This window comes from Gastrolobium bilobum, unplaced genomic scaffold, assembly GCF_033153095.1.
Source record: "Gastrolobium bilobum isolate Gb01-03AN ecotype WA unplaced genomic scaffold, APGP_CSIRO_Gbil_v1 utg1425, whole genome shotgun sequence".
Lineage (NCBI taxonomy): Eukaryota > Viridiplantae > Streptophyta > Magnoliopsida > Fabales > Fabaceae > Gastrolobium > Gastrolobium bilobum.
Window position 1 is genome coordinate 218,212 of NW_026898713.1, and position 26,274 is coordinate 244,485.

The window sequence follows — 26,274 nt, forward strand, 5'->3', positions numbered from 1 at the left end:
TAATGTATTTATATTATATCTTTTGAGAACAATTATAGATCCTGAGGGGCAACTCTAATTAGTCAAAAGAATGGATTTTAATGCTATTTCTTCTTTTATTCCTTAGATTAGACCTAGCCAATCTATCATGAAAAGTAAAAAGGGATAAGGTGACTATGTGTTAACTGTTTTCTAATTTTAAAATTTCCTCTTTCGCGTGTAAAAAAGCAATAAATAAAACAATCAAATTCTGGGAGGCTTCATAAAGTGCTTCTAGAGGGGACTCAGAAGGTTCAAATGGGGACAAAGACCAAAATACCACACTATTTATAAAAAATTACTTGAAAGTCATAGATCAATTTTTTTTTCTAAAATGTCACCTCACATAACTCACTATAACACTTGCGAGTTAGGTGTGGACAAGTGGCAGCAGGTTTATGGCCAAGTAAGTCGCTGCACATTGCAGCATGATTACGTGGCAGACAACTTTTGTCACAACGTGCCACGCATCATAAAACGTAAGACAACTTAGCATGTTACGTTTCTGACACGTGTCAAACTCGCTATGCTGCATAGCATGTTACGTGTCAGCTTTCTTGACATGTTGCCGTACATGTTGTGCTGCATAGCATATTATGTGTAAATAGCCTAGCAGTCTAGCATTTTTGGTCTAATAAATTCATCATTTCCTTCCCATTTCTTACATCATTGTGGTCTAATAAATTATAGGATGATTTTAATTATTGAATTTTTTATTTTGAAATAAAATGATTTAAGAAAAAATAATATTGATTTGAATATTTTAGTTTTAAATAACTTATGTTAAAATAATTTAATTTAGGACTGTTAATTTAATTTAACTTAATTTATGAGTGTTAATTTAGTTTAATGTTGGAGTGTTAATTATTATTTTTATTTTTTTTGTATCCTATTTGGGCAAAGAAAACCCCAAACAGGCTAAGAAATAGAAATACAACGAGTACTACTAGTACCCCCAAATCAGCTAAATACAATAATAAATTTCCAGAAGGAGGGGACGGAAAAACACAAAAATCTTTAAGATCCTGATTAGCCAGAGGTAAATTTGAAAGCCAATCAGCACAGCAATTACTCTCTCTATACGTATGCTTACTAACCATTCCCTGTTTCATCTTTACTGACCATTGGAGTGTTAATTAATTTAACTTAATTTAGTTTATGTTAAGTTAAATTATTTTTAACTTTTAAGTAATTTAATTTAATTTAGGAGTGTTAATGAATTAAATTAAACTTATGTTTATTAATTAATTTAATTTAATTTTTATATATTAATTTAGATTATTTTAGAACTATTAATTAATTATTTTTAGCAGTGTGAGTTAATTTCATTTAATTTAGTTTATGTCAATTGAAATTATTAACAAACATAAATTTAATTTAATTATTCCTAAACTAAATTAAATTAATTAGCAGTTAAAATAATTTAAATTAACATAAACTCAATTAAATTAAATTAATTAATATTCCTACAAAAAATTTGATTAATTAACATACATAAATTAAATTAAATTAACAGTCCTAAATTAAATTTTATTTTAACATAAGTTATTTAAAACTAAAATATTCAAACCAATATTAATTTCCTTAAATCATTTTATTTCAAAATACAAAATTCAATATATAAAATTATTCAATAATTTATTAGACCACAATGATGCAAGAAATAGGAAGGGAAGTGGTGAATTTATTAAATAAAAAATGCTGAAATAGTGAGCTACTTACACATAGGGTTGACTCGTAACCCATAAAAAATGAGTCGGGTTGTATTAGAAAAATGAGCTGTAAAACCGAGCCAGCTGAAAAAAAAAATTGAGCCAATCCGCGGGTCAAATGGGCTAGCTCGCAAGTTATTTTTTTTTATAAAAAAATACAAAATATAATATACAAAAAAGGACAAAATCCACACATGTTGTCATCATCTTTCTTCCTTCTCTAAGTCTAAGTCCCTAATCTTCTCACATTGATGTCATTTTTATATTGTTAGGTTGTGCTGGCTTTGTTTAGTTCAAATATCTTACCCACTATGTAGCAAGTGGTTCTGATTGTTGCCTGATGTTGGCGCAAATTTGTTGTTAAGAAAATTCAAAACTAGAACATTTTGCTTTTATTTCTCATTTTGTAACCCTTTTTTTAAGCTTGTGGAAGCCATATGGCTGGTGCATTAATACTACAGGTTCATTTAAATAGGCTGAAAACGAGCAACCCCACGAGCAATTTTCGAGCCAACTCGCGAGCTATTTTTTCAAGCCAAAAACGAACATATCTCTAGGGTAGTTTGATTATCATCATTGTTGGAGAGGTTGAGATAAGCACCACATTGGTGTATTTGATTATTTTTAACCATTATTTTCATAGTGGATTTCTGATCTGGACTAGGTCCCGTGGGTTTTTACTTATTCATTGGAGAAGGTTTTCCCACGTTAAAACTGGTTGTGTTCTTCTTTTCTCTATCTCCTGTTTTGATTTTTTCGTTTTTGATTGTTCCGCTGCGCTGCCTGACCTGGTGAAGTTCAGGCTGAGGTATTGCCGAGATCCGAGATCCGGATCTTGTTGATTGTCTTCCGCACAAAGGCTGCTTAGCCGAAGCTTGAGGGAACCGATATTTCCCAACAATGGTATCAGAGCCCGAGTTCGACGGGTTCTGAGGGAGACGAGATGGAGACCAGTGGCATAACTCATGATGGAGATATGTTCAAGTTGACCGCAGACAACTTCACTTATTGGAGACCGATGATGGAAGATCATCTCTACTGCAAAGATCTGCATGAGCCCATTATCCTTGATGAGAGACCGGCAGGCAAAACAGATAAGGAGTGAGAGATCCTAAGTCGGAAGGCGGTAGCCACGATCAGGAAATATATTGATAAAAGCCTCTTTGAGCACGTGTCCGAATTCACGAACGCGTATGAGTTGTGGACGAAATTAGAGTCCATGATTCAGAAGAAGACTCCCAGGAACAAAGCACACCTGGTTCGCCGACTTGTTAAGCTTGAATACAAGGACGGCATGAGCATGACTGAACACCTGAACACCTACAAAGGTATTGTGAATCAGCTGTCAAATGCTGATATGAAAATTGATGAAGAATTGCAGGCATTGCTGCTGTTGAGCTCGCTGCCAGAAAGCTGGGATACTATGGTGGTGACCCTAAATAACTCGACTCCAGATGGAAAATTGAAGATGGATGTCGTGACAGACAGCCTCCTGGGCGAAGAATCCAGGAGAAGAGAACGAGGTACTTCGAGTACATCTGAGGCCAACGTTGCTGAGAACAAAGGGAAATCTGACTCCCGCGGTAGAAGCAAAAGCCGAGGTAGAGGTCGTGACAGACGAGATAAGTCCAGAGGTCGATCAAAGCCGAAATATGAGTTGAAGTGCTTTTACTGTGGAAAGACAGGCCATAAGAAGCCAGACTGTTGGACCCTACAGAATGATGAATCGGGTTCTCAAGCTGAAGAACAACCGAGATATCCAACTCGAGAAAGAAGACCCTCTACGAGATACCCATCTGATGAATACACCGTTGTTGCTGAAGACGGTGAGCCTCAGAGTTATGGTGAGGTTGTGATGAGCTCAGAGAAGGAAGAATGGAAAAAGGCAATGCAAGACGAGATGAAGTCTCTGCACGAGAATCAGACTTATGAGCTGACTGAGTTGCCAAAAGGAAGACGAGCTCTGAAAAACAAATGGGTCTACAAGATTAAGAATGAAGAGAATGGGCAAAAACCGAGATACAAAGTCCGAATTGTAGTGAAAGGCTGCAATAAGAAGAAAGGAGTTGATTTTGAGGAGATTTTTTCTCCTGTGGTGAAAATGACCTCGGTCCGAACCGTGTTAGCCATGGCGGCTTCGATGGACCTCGAGGTAGAACAAATGGACGTGAAGACGGCATTTCTTCACGGTGATTTAGAAGAAGAGATATATATGGAGCAACCTGAAGGGTTCCAAGCTCCAGACCAAGATGACTTGGTATGTCGGTTGAAGAAGAGCCTCTATGGCTTGAAGCAAGCACCTCAGCAATGGTACAAAAAGTTTGAATCATTCATGACTGATCATAAGTTTGAAAAGACAGATGCCGACCACTGCGTATTTGTGAAGAAGTATGAGGCCAGAGATTTTCTGATATTGTTGTTATATGTTGACGACATGCTTATTGTATGGAAAGACAAATAGAGGATAACCGCCCTGAAAAAGGCGTTGAGCTCGTCCTTCGCAATGAAGGACCTCGGCCCTGCAAAGCAGATTCTCGGAATAAAGATTATCCGAGATAGACAGAAGAAGCTATTGTGGCTGAATCAAGAGAAATATATTGAGAAGATTTTGAAGAGATTTAGCATGACAAAGCCAAAACAGTGAGCACCCCTCATTGTCAGACACATAAAGCTGAACCAGAAGCAATGTCCGAGATCTGATGAAGACAAAGATGAGATGATGAAGGTCCCGTATCGATCCGCCATCGGAAGCTTGATGTATGCAATGGTTTGCACTAGACCCGACTTGGCATATGCTGTTGGAATGGTAAGCCGATATTTGTCAAACCCAGGCAAAGAGCACTGGGAAGCAGTGAAGTGGATCTTCAAGTACCTCCGAGGTACGACCGACTTATGTCTCCGATTTGGAGAAGGCAAAGCCGAGTTGCAAGGCTACTCGGATTCTGATCTAGGGGGAGACGCCGACTCGAGGAAGTCGACTACAGGATATTTGATGAGATTTGCCGGAGGAGCTGTCTCTTGGCAATCAAGACTTCAGAAATGTGTTGCACTATCTACAACTGAGGCTGAGAACATTGTCGCTACTGAGGCAAGCAAAGAGATGCTGTGGATGAAGAAGTTCCTCATGGAACTCGGCCATGATCAAGACAAGTACGAGCTGGGTTGTGACAATCAAAGCGCAATCCATCTTGCGAAGAATTCAACCTATCACTCCCGCACTAAGCATATTGATGTGAGGTATCACTGGATCCGGGATGTGGTGGAAGGTGGTGAGCTCGAACTAGTCAAGGTGCACACTGACCAAAATTGGTCCGACATGATGACGAAGCCGGTCCAGCAAGAAAATTTGAAGACTGCTGTGAAGGAGCCGGGTTGATGATGAAGCCGACGCATTGAAGTCGGAGGGGGAGATTTGTTGGGCTTCCTCCTTCAATGCTAAGCCCAAGCCCATTTGAGGGGTTTCCTAAAAACCCTAACCCTAATTCCCACCTCCTCTATATATACTCATTAGTTGAGGGTGGAGGCTAGGTTAGATTTGAGAGGTCAGATTTGAGAGAACAAATCTGAGAGAATTATTTGATTGTTTGAGCAAAGTTTTATGCTTTGCATTTGAGAGATCTCTAGAGAGAGTTTGAGTGAAACATCTCTAGGGTAGTTTGATTATCACCATTGTTGGAGAGGTTGAGTTAACCACCACATTGGTGTATTTGATTATTTGTAACCATTATTTTCATAGTGGATTTCTGATCTGGACTAGGTCCCGTGGGTTTTTACTTCTTCATTGGAGAAGGTTTTCCCACGTTAAGACTGGTTGTGTTCTTCTTCTCTCTCTCCTGTTTTGATTTTTTCGTTTTTGATTGTTCCGCTGCGCTGCCTGACCTGGTGAAGTTCAGGCCGAGGTATTGCCGAGATTCGAGATCCGGATCTTGTTGATTGACTTCCGCACAAAGGTTGCTTAGCCGAAGCTTGAGGGAACCGATATTTCCCAACAATTTTTTCTTCTTTGTATGTATGTTAGAAACGAACCTGCCAATTTTTTCTAATCTATATCCGTATACGAGTAACAAGTTGAAGCTCACGAATTGCTTCACTATCCGAAGTGAGCAGTGATTGCACTGAAGAATCATTTTCCATGATAACATTATTAAATCTTTCGTTCCAAGCTAACTTCAACCAATGGAGAATGCCCCATAATTTAGCTTTAAATGATGAGCATATCCCAATCTAACTGCAAATCTTATTCAGCCACCTGCCACTCATAACAGACAACCACAAGCCGCCTGCCACGGGTTGCCACGAGCTGCAGCATCAATATTGATTTTGACTACCGCAGGCTCTGGGAATTGCGAATAAACATTAGAACATACTTTACCTGCACCAGATATCATGCTTCATCTATCTTCCACTATTCGTTGCACCTCTAAAGCCAAACTGACAATCGTTTAATATTTTATGTCCAAAGAGATGGTCCCCTCCCATGCTTGGCTATGTTCCTCCAATGCCAAAGTTTCTAGCATGTTAAAAGAAAAGTGGTCAACTATGGGACTGTTGAATAACCATCAACTCCTCTATTGATACTTACTGCCTGCCATTGAAATAAATCCGTAGAGAAAAAAATTGAACCCTTGGAGACAAAATCGAATAATTTGCCCAGGGTTAGACAAAAAGGCAACATAGGGATTGACCCATTTTTTAAATAATAGTTTTTTTTTTTTTTGGACCAACAAGGAAGAAAGAAACAAAACAGAAACCACAAACTAAGCTAAACAGATACGTGGGATAGCAATCCCAACCATATCTTTGTACACAAGCGAGCTACATCGCATGGGCGGATGGTAAAGCAACTGCAAATTCCAATCTTGGTCAAAAGAGTGGGTAGCAAGCCAATCTGCTACTCCATTTCCCTCTCTAAATATATGATGCATTCGAATAAACTATGGTTTGCAAAATAATTCACGAATTTTGTTTACCAGAGGATATAATGGGTGGTTATTCTCACAGCCATGCTGAATTAGATCTTGGACAACTCTTGAATCCCCTTCCAAGTATACTTGCCTAAACGCCCTGCTCCCAGCCTAGTTGAAGACCCACCAATGTCCCCCAAAGTTGAGAATGTGAACCCATCTCATTTTATGATACATATGCATGCTAATCCTCCTTTTTTTTTAAATAAATAAATAAAATAATTAGTCGAGATAGATGAGTTAATTTGTTAAAATATCAAATTAAAAAAGTGAGAGATTAAGCCAATCAACCTGCCTAAAATTACCAATTACATTACAAATAATTATTTTTATACTTAGAACTCATGTTCTAAAGAGAAGTTAATTAAATCAATATAGTACAGTGCAAAACGAAATACTGCAATCCTCTACGGAGGGAAATCTTATAGTTAGTGAAGACTGAAGAGTATCCTAGTTTAGAGGTACTACATAATGACGCTAATAATAACAGGCCCACCCAAAAGAATTTTTAACTGGATCTTAATTAAAATGCACATGGAGGGTTGTTAGTTGAGTAATTACGAGCGAGACTCAAATCACAAGTTCAGTTTCACATAAAACAATTTTTATTTGTACTGATAATAAAGATCAGAATAATAAAGATCAACGATGGAACAAAGTTTTCATGCTAGCATAATGGGTGGTATTTGTGTTGGGTTGGACCTATAGGAAATGTGATAACCCGGCCCGCGAATTTGACGGGTTGCACAGTGGACGCATCTTCTGAGACTACGCCTAAAGCCAAAGCAACTCAAATTCTCTCTCTCTCTCTCTCTCTCTCTCTCTCTCTCTCTCTACAATTGAATTGCAATGAGTGAGAGATGAGTTCACTAGATCATGATTCTGAGCCTCCGATCCAACTCAACTTGCCTCCTCTCTCATTGAGTCTATTCGATGCCGAACCATCTGAACCCAACGGCGTCGTTCGCGGATGCTCCGAACCCTCAAGCCCTAGTAGCAGCGGTTATGCTGGCGAGAGGGGTAGTAGCACCGCCACAAGCGCATCCCCGATCGAAGAGGTCGTTCAACATGAAATCGAGGAGATGACGATCCATGATTCCCAACCTGTCTCGAATAATTCCCCTGCCTCCTGGCTTCCTGGGAAACGACACCTCGATGAGGTATATATGTTGATTCGCAATTTCTTTATCGTGAAATTGATTGCATGTTCTCCTTAGTTAGTGTCAGTGCCATTCACTCGCTATTATAAACTATTGATTACAGTTTCGTGGAGAATTGTGTGGTCATTGCGATTGATCTCATGATTATACTCACTATTATAATCTAAGATGGAGTATATGGTTTGTTCCACAAGCAAATCCGATATTAAACTTAAAATCATTCAACTTTCCGTCCTGAGTCTATGATGAATTTATTAAAAAATTAGAACCTGCAGTGAAATAAGCAATGATGTAGAATGAGGATTTGCTCTTGCACTTAGAATTCTGGTTGCAAGGCACAATTGAATGCATGAGTAGAAAAGACATGGCATGGGAAAATGGGAAATGAAGCTGCATCTTAGCTTTAACGATGATTAAATATTGCTTTTGTTTCAAGCATTGACTGCCGAATTCCAATCAACTGTAATAGATGATATGAGCTATTAAGCAATTCTGGTCAAGTACTTTAGCTTTGTTGTTACATACATTTATTTTCAAATTTATGCCATATGAGGAATTACACTTTCTATGCGGATACCTGTAATATCGTATTCTGTTTGATTAATGAATAAAGTGCAGGATGATGCTTCCATTTCATGGAGGAAAAGGAAGAAGCATTTTTTTGTTTTAAGTAATTCTGGGAAACCAATATATTCTAGGTTAGTGTTTGAACTCCTCGCATAAGCTTTCCTCAATTTCTGTTCATATCTCTTTCTAGGGTTGCTGCCTTAAACTTCATGTACATTCCTCTATTTCTTGTGTCACATCTTTTGTTCGTTCCAGGTACGGAGATGAACACAAGCTTGCTGGGTTTTCAGCAACTTTGCAAGCAATCATTTCCTTTGTGGAGAATGGGTATTGTGGCTATCTTTGTTCTGGTTAATTGTAGTAATATTCCTAAAATATATCTGATTTCTTATTTGAATATAATTTTAGAGGGAGTTTTCAAACATTTATTTTTTCTGTTTTCAGGGGTGACCGTGTCAAATTTGTGAGGGCTGGAAAGCATCAGGTCTGATCAGACAATTTTCTCTCTAAAACTCTTTGTTCATGAATATACAGTTTCATTTTAGCTTTACTTCCATATAAGCCACAACTTTCAAGCCCTCTTAAATATTATGTTATGCAAAATGATGTTTTATTCTTTACTTAGCTTTAAAGTATAAATTAGAGATACTGGATATTTGTTTTGCTTTTTGGCTGCTGAGCTGCATCTTATATTTATTAGTGTTTAGGAGAAAGAGTCTTTTTCTGTTTGGCTTTGCTGGAGCAATACAATGCTTTGGTGTTATGAAATCTTAGTTTGAAGTTATGGTGCAGGTGGTTTTTCTTGTGAAAGGACCAATTTACTTAGTCTGCATCAGCTGCACAGAAGAGCCTTATGAGTCATTAAGGGGGCAGTTGGAGCTTATTTATGGCCAGGTACAATTGAGTTGTACATTTGTATACCTAAAAAATTCTGGATTCATTTGCTTGCTCACTGTTCCTGCTTCTTTGCTTCTCAACGTACTATTACATCTTTCTTTTTAATCATTCAAATGGACTAATTATGTTGCAACAATTATATGATACATCCCTGTTGTTGATACATATGCAGATGATTGTTATACTAACAAAGTCAGTAAACAGATGTTTTGAGAAGAATCCAAAGTTTGATATGACACCCTTGCTTGGTGGAACAGACATTGTCTTCGCTTCACTAATCCACTCTTTTAGTTGGTTCGTTTCTCTGCTCTGAGCATGTCTGGTCTTATTGTATTAAAGGAGAAATGATAAAATCTTTTCTAAAAGATGGGGGTGTTTTAGGTTCTTTTTCTGTAGTCTTCTGTGTATTTCTTTGGTGGATTTGGGAATGGAGGTTTTTTGTTTGTTTAATATTCCTGGTTTCCCAATATCCTATGCTAGGTTGTCAATAGCGGCCCGTAGCGCCGCTAAACCGCTACCGTAACGGGTAGCGGCTGTCGGCCGCTACAAACCGCGACGCTACGCGACATTGGCCGTAGCGGAAGGTAGCGGCGTAGCATAGCAGCAATACCACTACCCGCTACACCGCTACCATGTTGGAATTTGATGGAGAATCCGTAGATGATGATGATTTTCTTTATTAGTTCACTTCTTGTACTTGACTATTTGACAATTTTATTGTTCATTTGTGTTTAATTTTGGATCCTTCCTTTATGTTCCTTGTATTTGACATTGATTGTGGAATTATGTGTTTGATTTTGTGTGACTTCTTATGTTTGAACATTAATACTAAAAGTGGTATTGCCTCGTTTCTTGACTGTTAGTATAATATATGTGGAATTAATACTTCACCGTAGCGGCAATACCGCTACCCGCTACACCGCTATACCATTTTCGGGGTCGGCCGCTACCGGCCGCTAACTGCTACTAACAACTATGATCCTATGTTAGATTTCAGTATTAAGCGTTGTTATTTGTCTGATCATGTCAGGAATCCAGCTACATTTCTTCATGCCTATAGTTGCCTGCCTCTTGCATATGCAACAAGGCAAGCTGCTGGTGCTATCTTGCAAGATGTTGCTGATTCAGGTGTTCTGTTTGCTATACTGATGTGCAGGCACAAGGTTTAACACAATACTAATTTGTCTAGTTATATACTGACATAAAATGATAAAATAACACATTAAAGGTTGAAGGCAGGTAATCAGTCTAGTTGGTGCTCAGAAAGCTTCTCTTCATCCAGATGATATGCTGTTGCTGGCCAACTTTGTTATGTCATCGGAATCCTTTAGGCAAGTAGAACTGGCATTATTTTATTTATCTGATACCATCTCAGAGATGTTTTGATGGAATACTTTATTCTTCATTCAGTCCAGTTGTTTTTTAATGGTATAATTTTCTTTCATTCTGTCTGCTTGACTCATTGTTATTTATCATACATGTAGTAAACAGCTAGGATACTGTGCAGTAGCAATTCCTTTGGTCTTTGGATTTCCTTGTTTGTATCATACTATTTTGCACTTTCTTACACTTTCTTGTGCTATAATTATGCAGGACATCAGAATCATTTTCTCCTGTTTGCTTGCCACGATACAATCCTTTGGCATTTTTGTATGCTTATATCCATTATTTTGATGTGAGTTAGATTTGATTGCATAGAAAATTTGCTATATGTTGTACATTTAGCTCACAAGTAACAGAGCTCTATATGTTTATCTGTGACAGGATGACACATACTTGATGTTGCTGACCACTAGTTCGGATGCATTTTACCATCTTAAGGATTGCAGGTAAATGATGGTTTAGGATTGCTGGCCACTATTCTTGGATTCATTTTTATATTCAAAAAAAGAAAAGAAGAAAGAACATTAAAAGAACAGAATGGTTCATAGCAAAGAGATCTTAGGTCTCTATGTAGCAAGTATCTTTCTTTCTTGCATGACTCAGAAATTTGCCTGCCAATTCATAGGATTCGTGTTGAAATGGTCCTTTTGAAGTCCAATGTCCTTAGTGAAGTTCAGAGATCCTTGCTAGATGGTGGAATGCATGTTGAGGATCTGCCACCCATACCTCGTTCTGGATCATCTGCTCATTTGGGCCAGCACAGGCTTCCATCAGATTCTCCTGAAAGACCGAGGGAACCTAATTATGGCATTGGCGGTGCTGCTGGGTTGTGGCATTTCATATATCGCAGTATATGTCTGGATCAATATGTATGTTCAGAGTTCTCATCACCGATTAACACTCCTCAGCAGCAGAAAAGGTATTAATGTCATGGTAACTTGTTTGCTTTTTATGCTGCTACAGCCTTTTTCTTTTTTCTACATTGTTGTTCATGTGAGAAGCATAACCCGTCTTTATTGCTGCAGACTGTATAGAGCTTACCAAAAACTTTTTGCATCCATGCATGATAAAGGAATTGGGCCACACAAAACTCAATTTAGAAGGGATGAAAACTACGGTAATGAATATTGTGATTTATACAGCGTTAGTTATTGTACATCCAAGAGATAGATATATGTTTTTATTTTTTATTTTTTGAGTCATGTTAACTATTTTGCTTTCATGTCAATAAAAGACAAGGCAATCTGTACATTTGTTGTTCTGCTGTGAAAACTCAAACTAATATGTCTTGCTCCATTGAACAATAATCAGACTAATAAGATATTTTTTATGTGGCAGTTCTGCTCTGTTGGTTAACACAGGATTTTGAGCTTTATGCTGCATTTGATCCCCTTGCAGACAAGGTATTGTTTTAGCTCGCCTACAAGATTTCTCAATTATTTTATCTTTTATGCAAAAAATGTAATGTGCTATAACGCCTATATTATTTATCAGTAGCCAGGTGTAGATTCATGTTAACATCCAATGAAGACCTGATATAAAAATATTAAAGTTTGAAATATAGCATTATGTATCTTTTTCATGTTACAACAATGTCGTTGTCAGCCTTCTATTCATCATTAAGATCGCTGCAGTTGGTAAAAAAAATAAACCCTTTTTGGTCCATTTGATTGGGAAAAGGTTCAAAAAGAGAAGGGGGAGTACAAATTGCATTTATTTTTGTGCTACTCTGGTTGGATAAATTCTGACTATTTTTGCGCAATGAGCATATGCAGGCCTTGGCAATAAAGACCTGCAACCGGGTGTGTCAATGGGTAAAAGATGTGGAAACTGAAATATTTTTGCTAGGAGCTAGCCCCTTTTCATGGTGATTTACTATCAAATGCTGTAAACATGTACGAGAAAGGTTATTTGATAAAAATTCAATGGAATTTTTTCTTTCTTTATTTTCCTTTATTGTATTTTCTATTCAAAAATTATTTGATGGAAAAGTACTTTATTATCAGTTTAAGCATCACGCCCAAAGCATTTCATTATTACGTCGTCATCAGCTGTGGAAATGCATGAATTAAAGATGTTATTGACACATGATTGCTGCGCCTGCATTAGTATGGCAACTTTTATGCGGAGGAGCCAAGAGGACGGAAGATTAGTGTTTGCAGAAGAATCTCTGTTGGGTTGTTACTCTACTTCCAATAATTAGTTTTAAAGCGTAGAGACTGGTTATTTGGATGAGTAATTCTAGTGGACTATTTTCGAGGAATGATGTCCCATTTAAGTTCAATATGATAAAAATTCCATTTAAGTTCAATATGATAAAAAGTCTGATCTGATTCCATGTATAGCTTAGAGTTTAGAAGGATGGTTGTGAGCTGTTGATTCATTTTAGTTTTATTATTTGCATCGGAATATCCACCGAAGATTTTCAAGGGTGGTTGTGTTGAGATTGTAAAGGGGTTTGACGCCCTCTCCTTAGCTTTGCATTTTCAGAGGTGTAGGCTTTATGCAAGCTGGCTTTGGTTAAGCGGAAGACAGTGACATAATGTGGCATGTTATTTTTTGTGGTGGGTTTGGTTGTTAAAGGTGCACGTTTAGTGACTAACCCAACTCATCCAATGAGAGTTATATTTCATTTTGAAATTAACTAGTTGATTTTATTTATGGATCATATGTCAAAATCTACTGGAATTAGCGCACTACTCTCCATTAAATACATACACGAATTTATGGGTGGGCGGGGAGAACAAGGCAATGGATAAACATCTACTGACGCTACGGTTATTTAATTTTTTATTTGGGATGAAAAAAAATATGATGTATACGGTATTTAATATTTAATATTTTTTGTTTTTTGTACTTTAGCACTTCACTGTTAGAGGACCGCTTCCTAGGAAAGCAAGACATTACTAGTACTACTGGATCTTATAACATGGCCAAGAAAGAAATAATAATTGAAGTTTCTTTACTCAATATCGTATTTTATTTTCTCCATTCCTTTTTCTCTCCCCTTATTCTTTCTGTATTATATTAACTATTAAGTAGGAAAGACATTTAGGATCATGATAGTTTATATAATTTCACATCTCGATCGGCATGAGCCTGGGGTAAGAACGAGGGAGGAGCAGAATTGCGCACAAAATCGCTGTAAAATATTTAAAAGTTTTTTTTTAAGTAAATAAATAAAGATGTATTTATCTTCAATAATGAGTTAAAATCATAATTTACGTTAAATTAAATTTAAAGAGAATATAAAATTTATTTATGAACGAGAGAAACAACAGAATACTTTGTTCATAAAATCGCAGTAAAATATATAAAAATTTACTGAGTTAGGATTATGATTTAATTTTAAAATAAATTAAAAGACGATATAAATTTTATTCATATACTTCATAGATAACTTCACTATAAAGTATCTTTATTTAAAATATTATTATACGTATTAAAAAAATAAATAAATGACAATAACTTGTAGTGGCATATGATGCACCATTTAATGCATGGATGGCATAAGGATAAGGTGCGTTCAATTTAGTTGGGTGGGAAAAATAATAAATAAGACGCAATTTTCCCCCGCCGAGCCTCTTTCATTCATTTACGTTGAGTATCTTGATTGTGGATTCGGTGGCTCCAACTTGTCAAAGGCACAATTAAACACTCCCTTGTGGCAATCTCGTTATTTCTTGGGGTCAAACTCCACTAATTTCGGATATTAAAAAAGTTTTGGATCCATTCCCCAACTTAACTCCTCCACATTAAAAATGCTTTTTAATAATCACCTCCTAAGTCCCCATTGCATTTCATTATTTCATTGCCAAACAGCAAAGACTTAAAAGACTATATATATATACTATGTGAATGTGCTTTGTGGAAGCCACCACACATTATACCGAATAAAATAAAAAAAACGGTATAATTATGACTCTAATTCACATCACGTGACCTGTTGTGGGGTTCATCACTGGCTCTTGCATTGCATTATTTGCGCCATTATGAAAAATATTAGTTCCTTTTTTACTCTTTTACAATCATGACCCAGAGATTTATTTATTTTCTGAGCCATTGCCTATTTTATTATTTATTTATTTATTTATTTTCATGAACTAGAGATTTTAGGAGTATGCTGTATTTATAAGATCACTACATTTATTCAGTCAGTTAAAAAATAACTACTAATGACTGTTTTGAGTAATTTATTGAAAATCACAAATCCAAGCTTCCGAAAACAAAATAATGGAAATACATTAATGTAATTAAAATTTAACAAGTGACACATAAATTGAATTTTCTTTCTATATTTTTTTTAAAAATAAATTTAATATTTTGATTTTTATCAAATTTTAAGAAATAATATTTATTAGTCTGTACATTTTTATTTTTTTTGAAAATATTCCAATCGGTTCATCTTCGCGACTAGTCCGATTCGGGGCGAGTCCAGAATTAAGGCTTTAAACTCCTCTCAAAGATAATACTAGAGAGGATCGAACACATGCTTTCACCTCACCTGCTCAGTTCCCATGCACGAACTGAGCTACCATCATTCTGTGAGACTATATACACTTTATATAAATTAAACTAAAAAACTCATTATATAATGTTAATAACATGCAGTATACCCTAAAAAAGAGGAGGAGTAAGTGGATTGGTTGTGTAAAGACATTTTCTCACATAAAAAAAAATGATTATAAAGACATTTGAATTGTGATTTGTAAAATTTATGTTTATTTCACATCTATGTTACATAGTAAACTTAGATTGAAGGTCCATTCGGACAAGGTAAGAGATAAAAATAAAAATAAAAATAAAAAGATGCTGCGTGGTCCAGATAATTAAATGTGCAATTTGTTTGGTGTCTTCCACCGACTTGTCATATGTTGCTTACTCGTCTTGAATCGTTGAGACAGATAGCCATCGAAGCACATGAACATGCCATTAGGCGTAGAAGGATAGATTCTGGTTATTAATGCAAACAGAATTAGATGAGTGTCATTTTAATCCACCCTTAATCTACATTTTTTTTATACTATTGTTTAATTTCATATTGATACCTTCTTTTAATTAGTGGTAATGGCTATATGTATATCTCAGTTTGTGTGTGATCAAGTGACAATCGAAGGGTCATTCAAAAAATTTTTTTATAAAAAAAGGTTAAATTTATTAAATAACGCAATAATATATTATTTCATACAATTTTTTATATTCACAATACATTAAAATTACATTAATTAAATTCCACCAGTTACGTTCAAACAGTATTTAAAACTTTTTTTTTTTTTTTTTGAGAATTAAAACAACATACAATTTGTATGACTTGAGAACATTTAAAAATTGGAGATCATTTATTAGGGTCGATCGGTGAAATAATTTCTTACTAAAAATTATTGCATAATTTCTTTTGAACACCGCTTGAACGCAATGATGAGTATCATTTATAACACATCAACATATATTGACTCAAGTGATAAGATTCTTTTATTTCTTATTTTTTTCTGGTTATATCTTATATGTTTTGTTATTTGAAATTCGAAATGCATTGAATTATTAATCAAATTAAACAACTTACTACAATTAGTATAACATAAAAGAAGCTTTCAACTATTAATTTTTTTTTTAAATTTAGCAAGTAAAGTTGACACGTTTCAATGATCTAAAATAAAATATTCTAAATAAAAAGTAAATATTTAATGCTTTTAAAATTTTAAAAATATTCAATATTTTTTTTGAGCAATAAAATAATTTAAGATATTAATAATGCTTCTTAATTAACCGAAGAAGTTGAACACTAGTTAGTGGAGGTTCTCAAAGTCTGCTTTGTCGTCTGAAACACAAGTTAGTGGAAACGAGGAGGTAGGTAGGTGATTATTATGAAAATTAAAATGAAAATAATAATATGATTTTATAAGTGCTTTAATATTTTTAGTAGATAAGTTATCTGTATTTATGTTCAAAATGACATAAATTTAAATTGAAAAATTAAAAATTATAAAATAAAATATTATTAAAATCCCAAAATAAGTCATAATTATAAAAAATATCTTAATTTTTGTCTCAAAACAATGTCATTTTAAATTTAATGTAGATAAACTATCTATATTAACCGAAAAAACGAAAATTTTATAAGAGATACGCATTAGTAAAGTAAGGGTTAAATTAAATCAACGTTACTAGGAAACAAAGAAACAATGTTCAGTAACCTCTAAGGGTAGCTCAGTTGGCAACTGAGCTCTTAAGAATTTGTTTGAGTCAGTGGTTCAAATTCGGACATGTCTCTTTTCTCGAATAGGGGTAGAGCTGGCAAAATGGGTCGAGCCCGCCGGCCCGGCCCACCCCGCCCGCCAAACGGGGCGGGCTGAGTGTTCTAAACCCGCTGCCCGCCAAGCCCGCCAGCCTGCCCGGGCTGATTTTTTTTTTTTTTTAGTTTTTAGTGTAAAATGTGACGGGCTTGGCGGGCAGCCCGCCCCGCCCGCCCAAACCGGGCGGGGCGGGCAGCCCGCTTTGCCACCTCTAAATAGGGGATTAGTCTCATCCTTACTCTGGTAGCGAAGCTTAATGCACCTATTGTTTTAATAAGGGGCTAGCCTATAGGGCCGTTACCCGAGAACAAAGTGACCGGAGGAGGTTAAATGGGGATACTTCCAAGTTATACTAAAAAAAAGAAAAAAAAGAAAAGAAACAATGTTCAGTAAATACTGGTTTAGATCATAGTCATAAAAGTATAGAAAAATATGCATGCAGCCTAACGTTTGAGTTGACTCACAACAACAACGCAATAAATAACGTTCCCAATATTATAATAAACATTTCACAGAAAAACAAAACAAGTTACTCCTCCTTCTTACTCTCTTCTCTCCTCCCTCCACTTTCTCTCTCTAAATTCTTACTCATTCCTCCGTCGACAAACCCTAAAACTCATTCATCTCGCCGGTGACAATTTTTTTTCCCCGGCGGAACCGGGAGGAAGCGAGCTCCGGGTCTGACCCGACCCGATCTGTTTCCGGATACCATTTCCCGAAAGAGATTGGAAAATGTATAAGAACCAGCTTCAAGAGCTGGCCCAGCGGAGCTGCTTTAACCTTCCATCGTACACTTGCATTCGGGAAGGTCCCGATCACGCGCCTAGGTTCAAGGCCACCGTTAACTTTAACGGCGAGATCTTCGAGAGCCCTCACTACTGCTCCACTCTCCGTCAGGCCGAGCACTCCGCCGCTGAGGTCGCACTCAATTCTCTCTCCCACCGTGGTCCATCTCACTCCCTCGCCGCTAAGATCCTTGTGAGTTCTCTCCCTTTCCCCCCTATCTATCAATGCTGATTTTAGGGTTTCTTTTTCTTTTTCTTCTGCTTTCCTCACTCTTACTCACTCTCCTTAACTTGATAAGGCTCAATATGCACCGTTTTGGTTGGGTGGGTCGTGAAATGACCGTAGTGCCCTTGGACTTAGTTTGATTCTGGTGTAGTACCAAGTGATGGTAGGAAGAGTGTGAACTCACCTGAAATAATTCTGACGAGCTTTGTTTCTTTCTGTCTTTGTGGGAGGAGCTTATGTTTTCAATTTCTGTGTTTTTGAACTCTTAAGTGCTAAGGGGTGACCAAAGTATAATCATCTCATGGTTCTAATTGGAAATTAAGAATAAGAGGAAGCTCCCAATGCATGACTTGATGCCTGAGACATGCACAATGTGGTGACCTGTATTCATGTGCCGGGCTGTATCTCCCTTTTTAGTAACTAACTGGCCTTTGGTTTTGGTATGATATGTGGAGTGACATGTATCTTCTCTCTGTTTTTTGATTGCGTGTGGCAAAGTGCTATGTGAATATCTGAATTGTATGTTAGTGGAAAAAAGGTCATAAATATACCATAGCAGTTTGAGCTTTTCCCATATTCACAATCTGTTTTTTTTTTACAAGTGAGTGGTCCTGTCAGTTATATTTGAATCCGGGATATTGATTAATTCGACAAGAGTCAAGGATGCACCCAATTCATTGAAGTGAGTTTGGATGACAAATGCCAAATCAGGGGGGCCTTGTGAAAATTGTGGTGTTTGTCTAGCAAAATTGCCAACAGTAGTATCTAAGAAATAGTAAACGTATTAATCTGTGTTACTGGTTGACTGGTGCAAATGTCTTCCTTTTTATTTAATTTTAAAATAAATGCATGAATGTTGCAGGTTGGTATAGAACCATTATCTCACCAGCCATTGCTCTATCTAGGGAAAGCTGGGGTTTTGAACCTAAGATTATTGGAGAAATTTTGCAATCAATGTAAATAATCATTCAGAAGGCGTGATAGTCTTTGTTATAAACATATATGAAAGAGAACGTAATTTGTTTCTTAAAATAGGAGTGAGCTTTATTATGCTACTCTGCTGTATAACTTGCAAAAAGTTCACCTCTGTAAATTTCTCTTGCTTTTTTTAATGTCTATTTGCCAATGTGAAAGAAAAGAAAAACAACTAATTTTATGTAGGAAGCCCAGCATGTGGTGCATGGTACTATGTTTTTCCTGTGTATATACTTATCTCTCTTCAGCTGCCCCCATAAATATTTCCTGCTCATTAAAGGAGAATTTCTATTCAAAATATTTTCTTTAATTTGGCTCTGTTATTATTGTTAATATGTTTATATATCCACATTGCATTTTATGTCTTTATTGCAGCCTTAGTAGCTTTTTGTTCATATATTTATCATACTTATTTTTGTAGGATGAGACTGGAGTCTACAAGAACCTCTTACAGGAAATTGCACAAAGGGTTGGTGCTCCATTGCCTCAGTACACAACATTCAGATCAGGCCTAGGGCATTTGCCTGTTTTTACTGGAATAGTAGAATTGGCTGGAATCACATTTACTGGTGAACCTGCCAAGAATAAGAAACAAGCTGAGAAAAATGCAGCTATGGCATCTTGGTCATCTCTAAAGCAATGTAAGTGGCTGGCTATCTTTTGTCTGAAATTTGAATTGCTTTAATGGAAATATATGGAACTTTACATCAATTTTCCCTCTCAATATAGCATTATACATAGACTACAAAATGGAACAGTGGCAATACCCATCCCAGGCTTGTTTCTCTGATTTTTAATTTTTTTTATTAATTTTTTTTGGCAAATGAATCAGGCTGGAAAATTTATCTTATGTCACTCTGGTGGTGCACTAACAATCTATGCTAAATCTTCTTGTGTGCTTCATAATTTATTTGTGATAAAGGCCAATATGATCTTCAACACATTATTAATGGACCACCTTAGATGCCTAGTACTTATTTCTATTCCAAGTTGATTTCCTTTAAAAGAAATAATATTATGTGCCAGATAGTTTTTTTTACCTGTCTTTATGACAATCTAATTTTCTTTTGTCATCTCCTTTGTATCTGATTCAGATTTTAGATCTCCCATGTAAATGATTGAATATGAATTGACAATAATTTTCTTTCTCTCCAGTGGCAAAAGAGACTGCAAGCTCTTCAACTGAACCGGAGAACAATGATGAACTGGAACAGATCACAATAGCTCGGGCTTTACAGAACTACCGTATGAAGGAAAAGATGGCAATGTCAAATCCAAATGCTCCAATTCCATTCCATAAGAAGTTTCAGATTCAAAATCCCAGGCCAACCAGTTCTCAACCTCTGCCTGCCACTACATCAAAGATCCTTCCCCTAATTTGCCAAAAAGCGGCACCTCGAAGCAAACCCTCATTGGCAACAGCAAATGAAAGCCCTCGAAGCAGGCATCCACTATCAGCAGCAGCCAGTGACAATTCCGTGGTGCCACCTCAGTCTTCTGCACTGGAAAGCCGATGGACCCGACCCCTGAAGTTCCCTGCAGCAGGAGCAGCACCTTATGTTCCTATTCGACAAATGAGATCACCTTGCCATGGGATTGCACCTGCAGTGACTATAAGGACCGTAGTACCTGTATTCTCTGCACCACCTCTTCGACCACCAGCCTCAGTGTCCCATCAGGTAATACAAGCTCCTCCTGTAAGAGTTGCTCCTCCAGTCAATATTCGGCAAGCTGTTCCTGTATATGCTGCTCCATCAGCAAGAAAGGATGAACCTGCTCCCATCCAAAAAGAAGAATCACCAGCTATTAGTGCCCTGGGCCAGCAAGATAAACTGCCAGCTAAAATTCAAGATATAGACAAGATTGAGAATACCCGACTAGAATCACAGACTGTGCGGAGCTTGGAGCTTCTGAAAATTTGAATTTTATTGGAGTGGGTCTGAATCCAGGGAACTCCGTCATGTTTTTGTGCTGACCTTGAGTTTACTTCTCATCCTATAATGAGTGATGTTAAATCATCCCTTCATCTTTCCTTACCCCATTTTGTCCTGTTAAATGCGACAGTTGGCGCAGGTTCATTAGCATCAGCAGTCGAATATTTGTGAAATTCAAGAGCAGTTTGGTATTTAATTTGCTCATGTTTTTACTTATGTATGTATCTCATATCTTATTTTGCCTTGACAGCAAGTCTGCGAGCTTGATTATTGCTCGCTTTTTCTTGGGATAAGTATTGCTCCACTCTTGCGTGTGGAATTGCTGCATTACTTTCCCCACTATTCACCTGAGACCTTACCATCATAGTGAGTTCATCTCCGAGATTTGAGAATGTGTCTTTGGAAAAGAGAAGGCAGACGCTGCCCTATGCTAGTTCTGTTAGAAGAAAAGCCTTACTCATGAAACGGACCAGACATGGCTTATGTAATTAGGTCTATAGGGTACCTCTGGGCTCATGATTGTTAACTTTACGTGTTAATTGATAGATATAATAAAGCTACATGAGTAGAATCGGATTCTCCATCAAGTTCCGAAACTTCCTTCGCCCTTTTTCCAGGGAACGTGGTTCAATGTTTTGGGATAAAGTATAAACTATCACTTATATTTTCACTGCACTGAGTCGTGACATCAATTTGTATTTTACTCCAATTCACAGCCTGAGATAGGTTGATTTTGGTTTTATTTGTTCGGCTTCCCCCGTTTACGATGTCTTTTTAGATATTAAGCTGATGTTGAATTCCTTTTTCTTTTTCCCTTTTTTTCATGAAGAGTGAAACCGAGATAGACGTTTCTAGTATTAAACCACCACGGCACCACCTTTATTTATTGAGGAACTTGCATTTTCATCCTTTTTTTCAATCATCTTTGTCACGTTCTATTCAACGAGTTGAGACACAAACTAAAGTTGTTCAAATGTGGAGTTACATTAAACCAGAAGAAAACACCTCCTCTACCCGTGAAGTCATTTTCATCCTATCGTTGAATTACAAACCTTTCCTGACTGTAGAGGTAAGATGAAAATACTATTAAAAGACGAAAACTTTTTCACTTTGTATATCACCAAGATACAGTTCTCAGATTCTATAATTAAAACAAGCAGAGCCTGAGACTGATAATCTGGAACCTTAACTGTGTCGGGGACTTAAATGGAACTGCAGAAGGACTTATGGCGAGGTAGTTGGTTTTGTTTAATGCTTGTTTGAATTGCACATACTTTTTTAAGCTTACAACGTTTCTCCCAAAGTCAATAATTATAATTGAGTCAGGACCTCTTTTCTAAAAACATAACTATCAGAAACTGCAAGTATATGTCATAATTGAGTCCACAGATGCCCAAAACATATAACAGGTTATTCTCATACATTTATTGCAATGGAACCTTGTTTTGTCTGGCTCTCCTTATACACTCTGTAACAACACCTCCCACCTCTTATCCTATCCTTGTGCTTGCTAATGAATTGCTTTGGCTTATCAACGAAATTAACACCAAATCGATCCTCATAGATTGCTTCCATCTTATCTCTAAACTCTGTTATTGAGGGTACCTACAGGGATCAAAGACAGAAAAAGACACATCAAAACCAATCCATATGTTCCTTATGGAAAAGTGTTATATAACCAACCTCGTTCACAAATTCATCTTTATGGCTACCAACTTCGTTCTTATAATTGATACAAAAATTTGGTAAGCGGAATTCCGTTCCGGAATTCGGGAAACTGAATTTTTCTAAATTTTCTATTTTCGGATATTATCGTAAACTGAACGTAAAAATCATATTTTTGAAAATTGAGATTCTCGGATAAAAAAAAATTTCCTCCGACAAACGTCCCCTAAAACAGAAAAAGTTAAGGCTTTTAAATGACTGGTACACGTTATTCCCACCTTGGATATTTAACCAGCAAAAATGATAATTGTATATCATTTTGTATAAGTTATTTTTTTGTGTAAGTTATTTTTATATGGTTGAACAACGTGCAGTCGAATAGCGCATGTTATGTATATTATGAATGCATATAATAATCGATTACCCCGTTCAACCCCTTATTACACACTTCATCATTTTTTTATATATTGTTCATCAATGTAAAAACATGTGTAAGTAGTGAAATTGTTTATCTAAGTTCACGGAAAATAAGAGAAAGAGTAGCATAATTGTTTATAAATACAACATCTATATATTATGGTAAGACAGAGAGAGAGAGAGTAGTAAAGAAAATGGAATTTTATAGTGAAATATGTCAGACAGTTTCATCATCACGGCAGAAGAGGACAAAATATAGGGAAAATGGCCATGGATTCCCTTGGACATCTCAAATCACAGGTACGGTTTCTTTAACTTTAACCAATGCTTGTTTGTTTGCACCCTGATTGGGAACCTTTTGTTGTTATGTAGTTACTTCATAAGATCACAAGGTTTTTGATATTAAGAATGCAAGAAAAGGATAAGATAAACTTCTGGTGCCGCTGCACTCTTCTTGAGGCTTTTAATTTCTTGTCAAGCATCGGTGATCACATACATTCACATAAAGTGACTAATGGGTCCCTTGTGCATTTCACCTTAGGCTTATTATACATTTGGGGTTCTGCATCAGGTAGTTAGTTATACAATAATAATTGATTTGCTTGTCATGTAGTGGTTACTATAAAGAAGGAGGGGGTGGGTATATCATGATAATAGGGGCATGGTGCCCTCCATTAAAATCAAATGCATAGTTTTGCTTCGGCAACACCCTTAACCACCACGAAGTGGCATCTTTATCCATTTGTGGGTTATATTATAACTTTATGGTGAAAAGAACATAGCATGGAGGGTGAAATAAATAATAAGTGTGCCAAACAAGCAAAGGTGTTGTGAGAGAGTGAATGTGTCAAAGTGGCTAATTGAATGGGACCAAGTCTCCACTTCAAAGACACCAATGACCAACCCCTCAAAGCAAGGCCATATCAGCATTTTATATAAATAACTTTTTTTTTTTTTAAATAAAATAAAGGGCAGAATTTTTTGACACCAATGTCAAACTAAAAAATTTGATATGAAATTCTAAGGAACAGTGACCAAAATGTCACTGTTCACCAACTTTTTTACCTAAATGCCACGCGAACAGTGTTATTTCCCAATATGCCACGTGAGCGAGTTCGCTACAGTGCCCAGCGAACTCGATTGGATGACGTGTCACGTTTTTAGTAGACACAGTACCAAGTTCGCTACTGGTTGGAATGTCAGCTTTTTCAATTAAAAAGTCCAACCATGTGTCTACTAAAAACGTGACGCGTCATCTAATCGAGTTCGCTGGGCACTGTAGCGAACTCGCTCACGTGGCATATTGGAAAATAACACTTTTTGCGTGGCATTTAGGTAAAAAAGTTGGTGAACAGTGGCATTTTGGTCGGTGTCCCAAATTCTAACTGTTCATTTCCGACAATCTAATGATTATAATTTATTAGATCAAATTTATTAATAAATTATAATCGCCAACTGTAAAAAATTACCGGTTAAGATTTGGTATCGTAAAATCATCCTATCCTATAAAATAAAATGAACATGAACTTTAGGGATGAATATGGAGCCAGCATATAGAGGAAGGTCCCACGTGATTGGACCTGAGATGGGGCCGAAAAGGGTGTTTGAGAGGGAGGCACAGGCAGTAGTGTTAACATTAAATATTCCATTCCTATGAGAAAAGCAGTGGCTGAAGGCAAAAGGAGATGGGAACCCTCCACCCATTAGGAACTAGGAACTATGAAGAAGGAGGAGGACATCAATTAAATCATAAAGAAAACAACAAAGATAAAGCAATCAGAGAGAAGGAGGGGGACAAAGTGGAAGGATGTTAATCCCATTATAGTAAAGTTTAGAAAAGAAAATATTCCCATTTGACTTTGATATATCTCATCATACAACATTGATTGTACTATATGTTTAGGAGGAAAAAAGAAAAAGAAAAAAACATTTACATTATTCATTCATATGTCACTAGACTCACTACAACTGTGTTCTTGATTTTCTTTTTTCTATGGGGTTGACCAAAAAATTAAGAAATCAAATATTATTACTATTAAAATTATTTAAAAAGAGGTTATTTCCTTCCATTATTTCTTTCTTAATAATATTTTCCTCTCTCAAATAATTATAAAGGACTTCATTTACTAAAATCATTTGGGTAATGTTAACGCGCACTAAATCACCATTCTTGTATTCTCACTTTATTTCACATGGAATCAAGGCATCACATTAAATTATCATTCTAAAATATATTTTTCTGGAAAGCAAAAAATAGGAATTATTCATTGTAAAAAATAAAATTAGAAACAGGAGTAAAGACCATTACTATTGTACCCAACACTAAGACATCATCATTTGAAACGTTTGGAATTAAGTTTATATTTAAAGGAAAAAATTATTTTCATGTTGTTGAAGAGTAGCTCGCTTTGTTATATATCCATCAATTTTTGTATAATTTAATTTATTTATTTATTTTATAAGTGAGTGAACCTTACCTATAATTATATATATATATTTTTTTTTTGATAACAATAATTATATCTTTGATATGATAGAATTACTCTCTTATAAGATAAGATTAATAAAATCAACATTTAAAAGCTTGATTTGAGGGATAATGCCGACAATACTATGGGAAGCACGATAGGCTTTTCCCATGTTGGAAGTCAATTTCATTTACCTTTTGCTACCTATTTTCCACGTGGATATATTCTATTGGCTTGCTTGGGGTGGAATAAACGCGAAGTCGTACAGCCAGATTGGAAAATCATCCTATTTCCAAACAAAGATCTTGACTGTTTTTCCCACCCTGAGTTTCTTATGTGTATGTAAGTTCATATGTCAACTTTTCCTGTTTCTGTCATTTTGCATATTTTCAAATGCCCTATTTTGGCATCCGTATTTGTTGTTTTGTCTTTGAGAATCTAAAAGCGCTTTGTATGGTTCAATTCATTCCCCTACACATTTTGGTCCACTTTTTTTAGATATTTAAATTGATTATGTTTAACCTTTTGAAATTATAGAAATTTAAAAATATCCATACTTACTTATTCATTATTTAACGTAAAAAATACATAATAAAATTAGGGTATACAAGAGCGAAAAAAGGACCTCTGAAGTGTTACAAATTTAATATAAAGTTATTCTTATATTTGTTCAGTCCCGACTCGGTCGAGATAATAGGTCAATATGTAAAAAATATTTTTAACCCAAAATCTTAAAGTGTTGAGTGATGGTCTTTTTAATAGTTTATATTATTTTATAACACAACCCTTCAGCCAAGAGTCCTTTGGAAG

The 26,274-nt window shown here is 36.2% G+C and overlaps 2 protein-coding genes across 4 annotated transcripts; both read left to right on the top strand.

Annotated features, from left to right (window-relative positions):
- Nucleotides 1-7,507: 7,507 nt before the first annotated feature.
- On the top strand, nt 7,508-13,361 carry LOC133318647 (vacuolar fusion protein MON1 homolog). Of its 3 annotated transcripts, none has more exons than XM_061520682.1 (15): nt 7,508-7,854; nt 8,473-8,552; nt 8,677-8,748; nt 8,866-8,905; nt 9,214-9,315; nt 9,491-9,612; nt 10,349-10,481; nt 10,558-10,649; nt 10,912-10,993; nt 11,083-11,147; nt 11,327-11,620; nt 11,727-11,818; nt 12,040-12,104; nt 12,477-12,607; nt 12,708-13,361. In XM_061520682.1, exons 1-14 carry the CDS (start codon nt 7,555-7,557, stop codon nt 12,570-12,572), a joined length of 1,635 nt encoding a protein of 544 aa, XP_061376666.1. In that variant the 5' UTR covers nt 7,508-7,554; the 3' UTR covers nt 12,573-12,607; nt 12,708-13,361. The 3 variants fall into 3 exon arrangements, with proteins under 3 accessions (XP_061376666.1, XP_061376667.1, XP_061376665.1); XM_061520683.1 differs by having other exon boundaries at nt 12,477-12,596; XM_061520681.1 differs by lacking the exon at nt 12,708-13,361 and having other exon boundaries at nt 12,477-12,647.
- Nucleotides 13,362-17,518: 4,157 nt separating this feature from the next.
- LOC133318657 (double-stranded RNA-binding protein 2-like) lies at nt 17,519-21,478 on the top strand. The gene is made up of 3 exons (XM_061520703.1): nt 17,519-17,972; nt 19,402-19,621; nt 20,136-21,478. Exons 1-3 carry the CDS (start codon nt 17,727-17,729, stop codon nt 20,900-20,902), a joined length of 1,233 nt encoding a protein of 410 aa, XP_061376687.1. The 5' UTR covers nt 17,519-17,726; the 3' UTR covers nt 20,903-21,478.
- Nucleotides 21,479-26,274: the final 4,796 nt, after the last annotated feature.

Coding starts and splice junctions, on each gene's coding strand:
- LOC133318647 (XM_061520682.1), top strand. CDS start 7,555: ATGAGTTCACTAGATCATGATTCTGAGCCTCCGATCCAACTCAACTTG. Junction 8,553..8,676: donor GGGAAACCAATATATTCTAG/GTTAGTGTTTGA, acceptor TGTTCGTTCCAG/GTACGGAGATGAACACAAGC. Junction 10,482..10,557: donor TACTGATGTGCAGGCACAAG/GTTTAACACAAT, acceptor GGTTGAAGGCAG/GTAATCAGTCTAGTTGGTGC.
- LOC133318657 (XM_061520703.1), top strand. CDS start 17,727: ATGTATAAGAACCAGCTTCAAGAGCTGGCCCAGCGGAGCTGCTTTAAC. Junction 17,973..19,401: donor CCCTCGCCGCTAAGATCCTT/GTGAGTTCTCTC, acceptor TTATTTTTGTAG/GATGAGACTGGAGTCTACAA. Junction 19,622..20,135: donor TTGGTCATCTCTAAAGCAAT/GTAAGTGGCTGG, acceptor CTTTCTCTCCAG/TGGCAAAAGAGACTGCAAGC.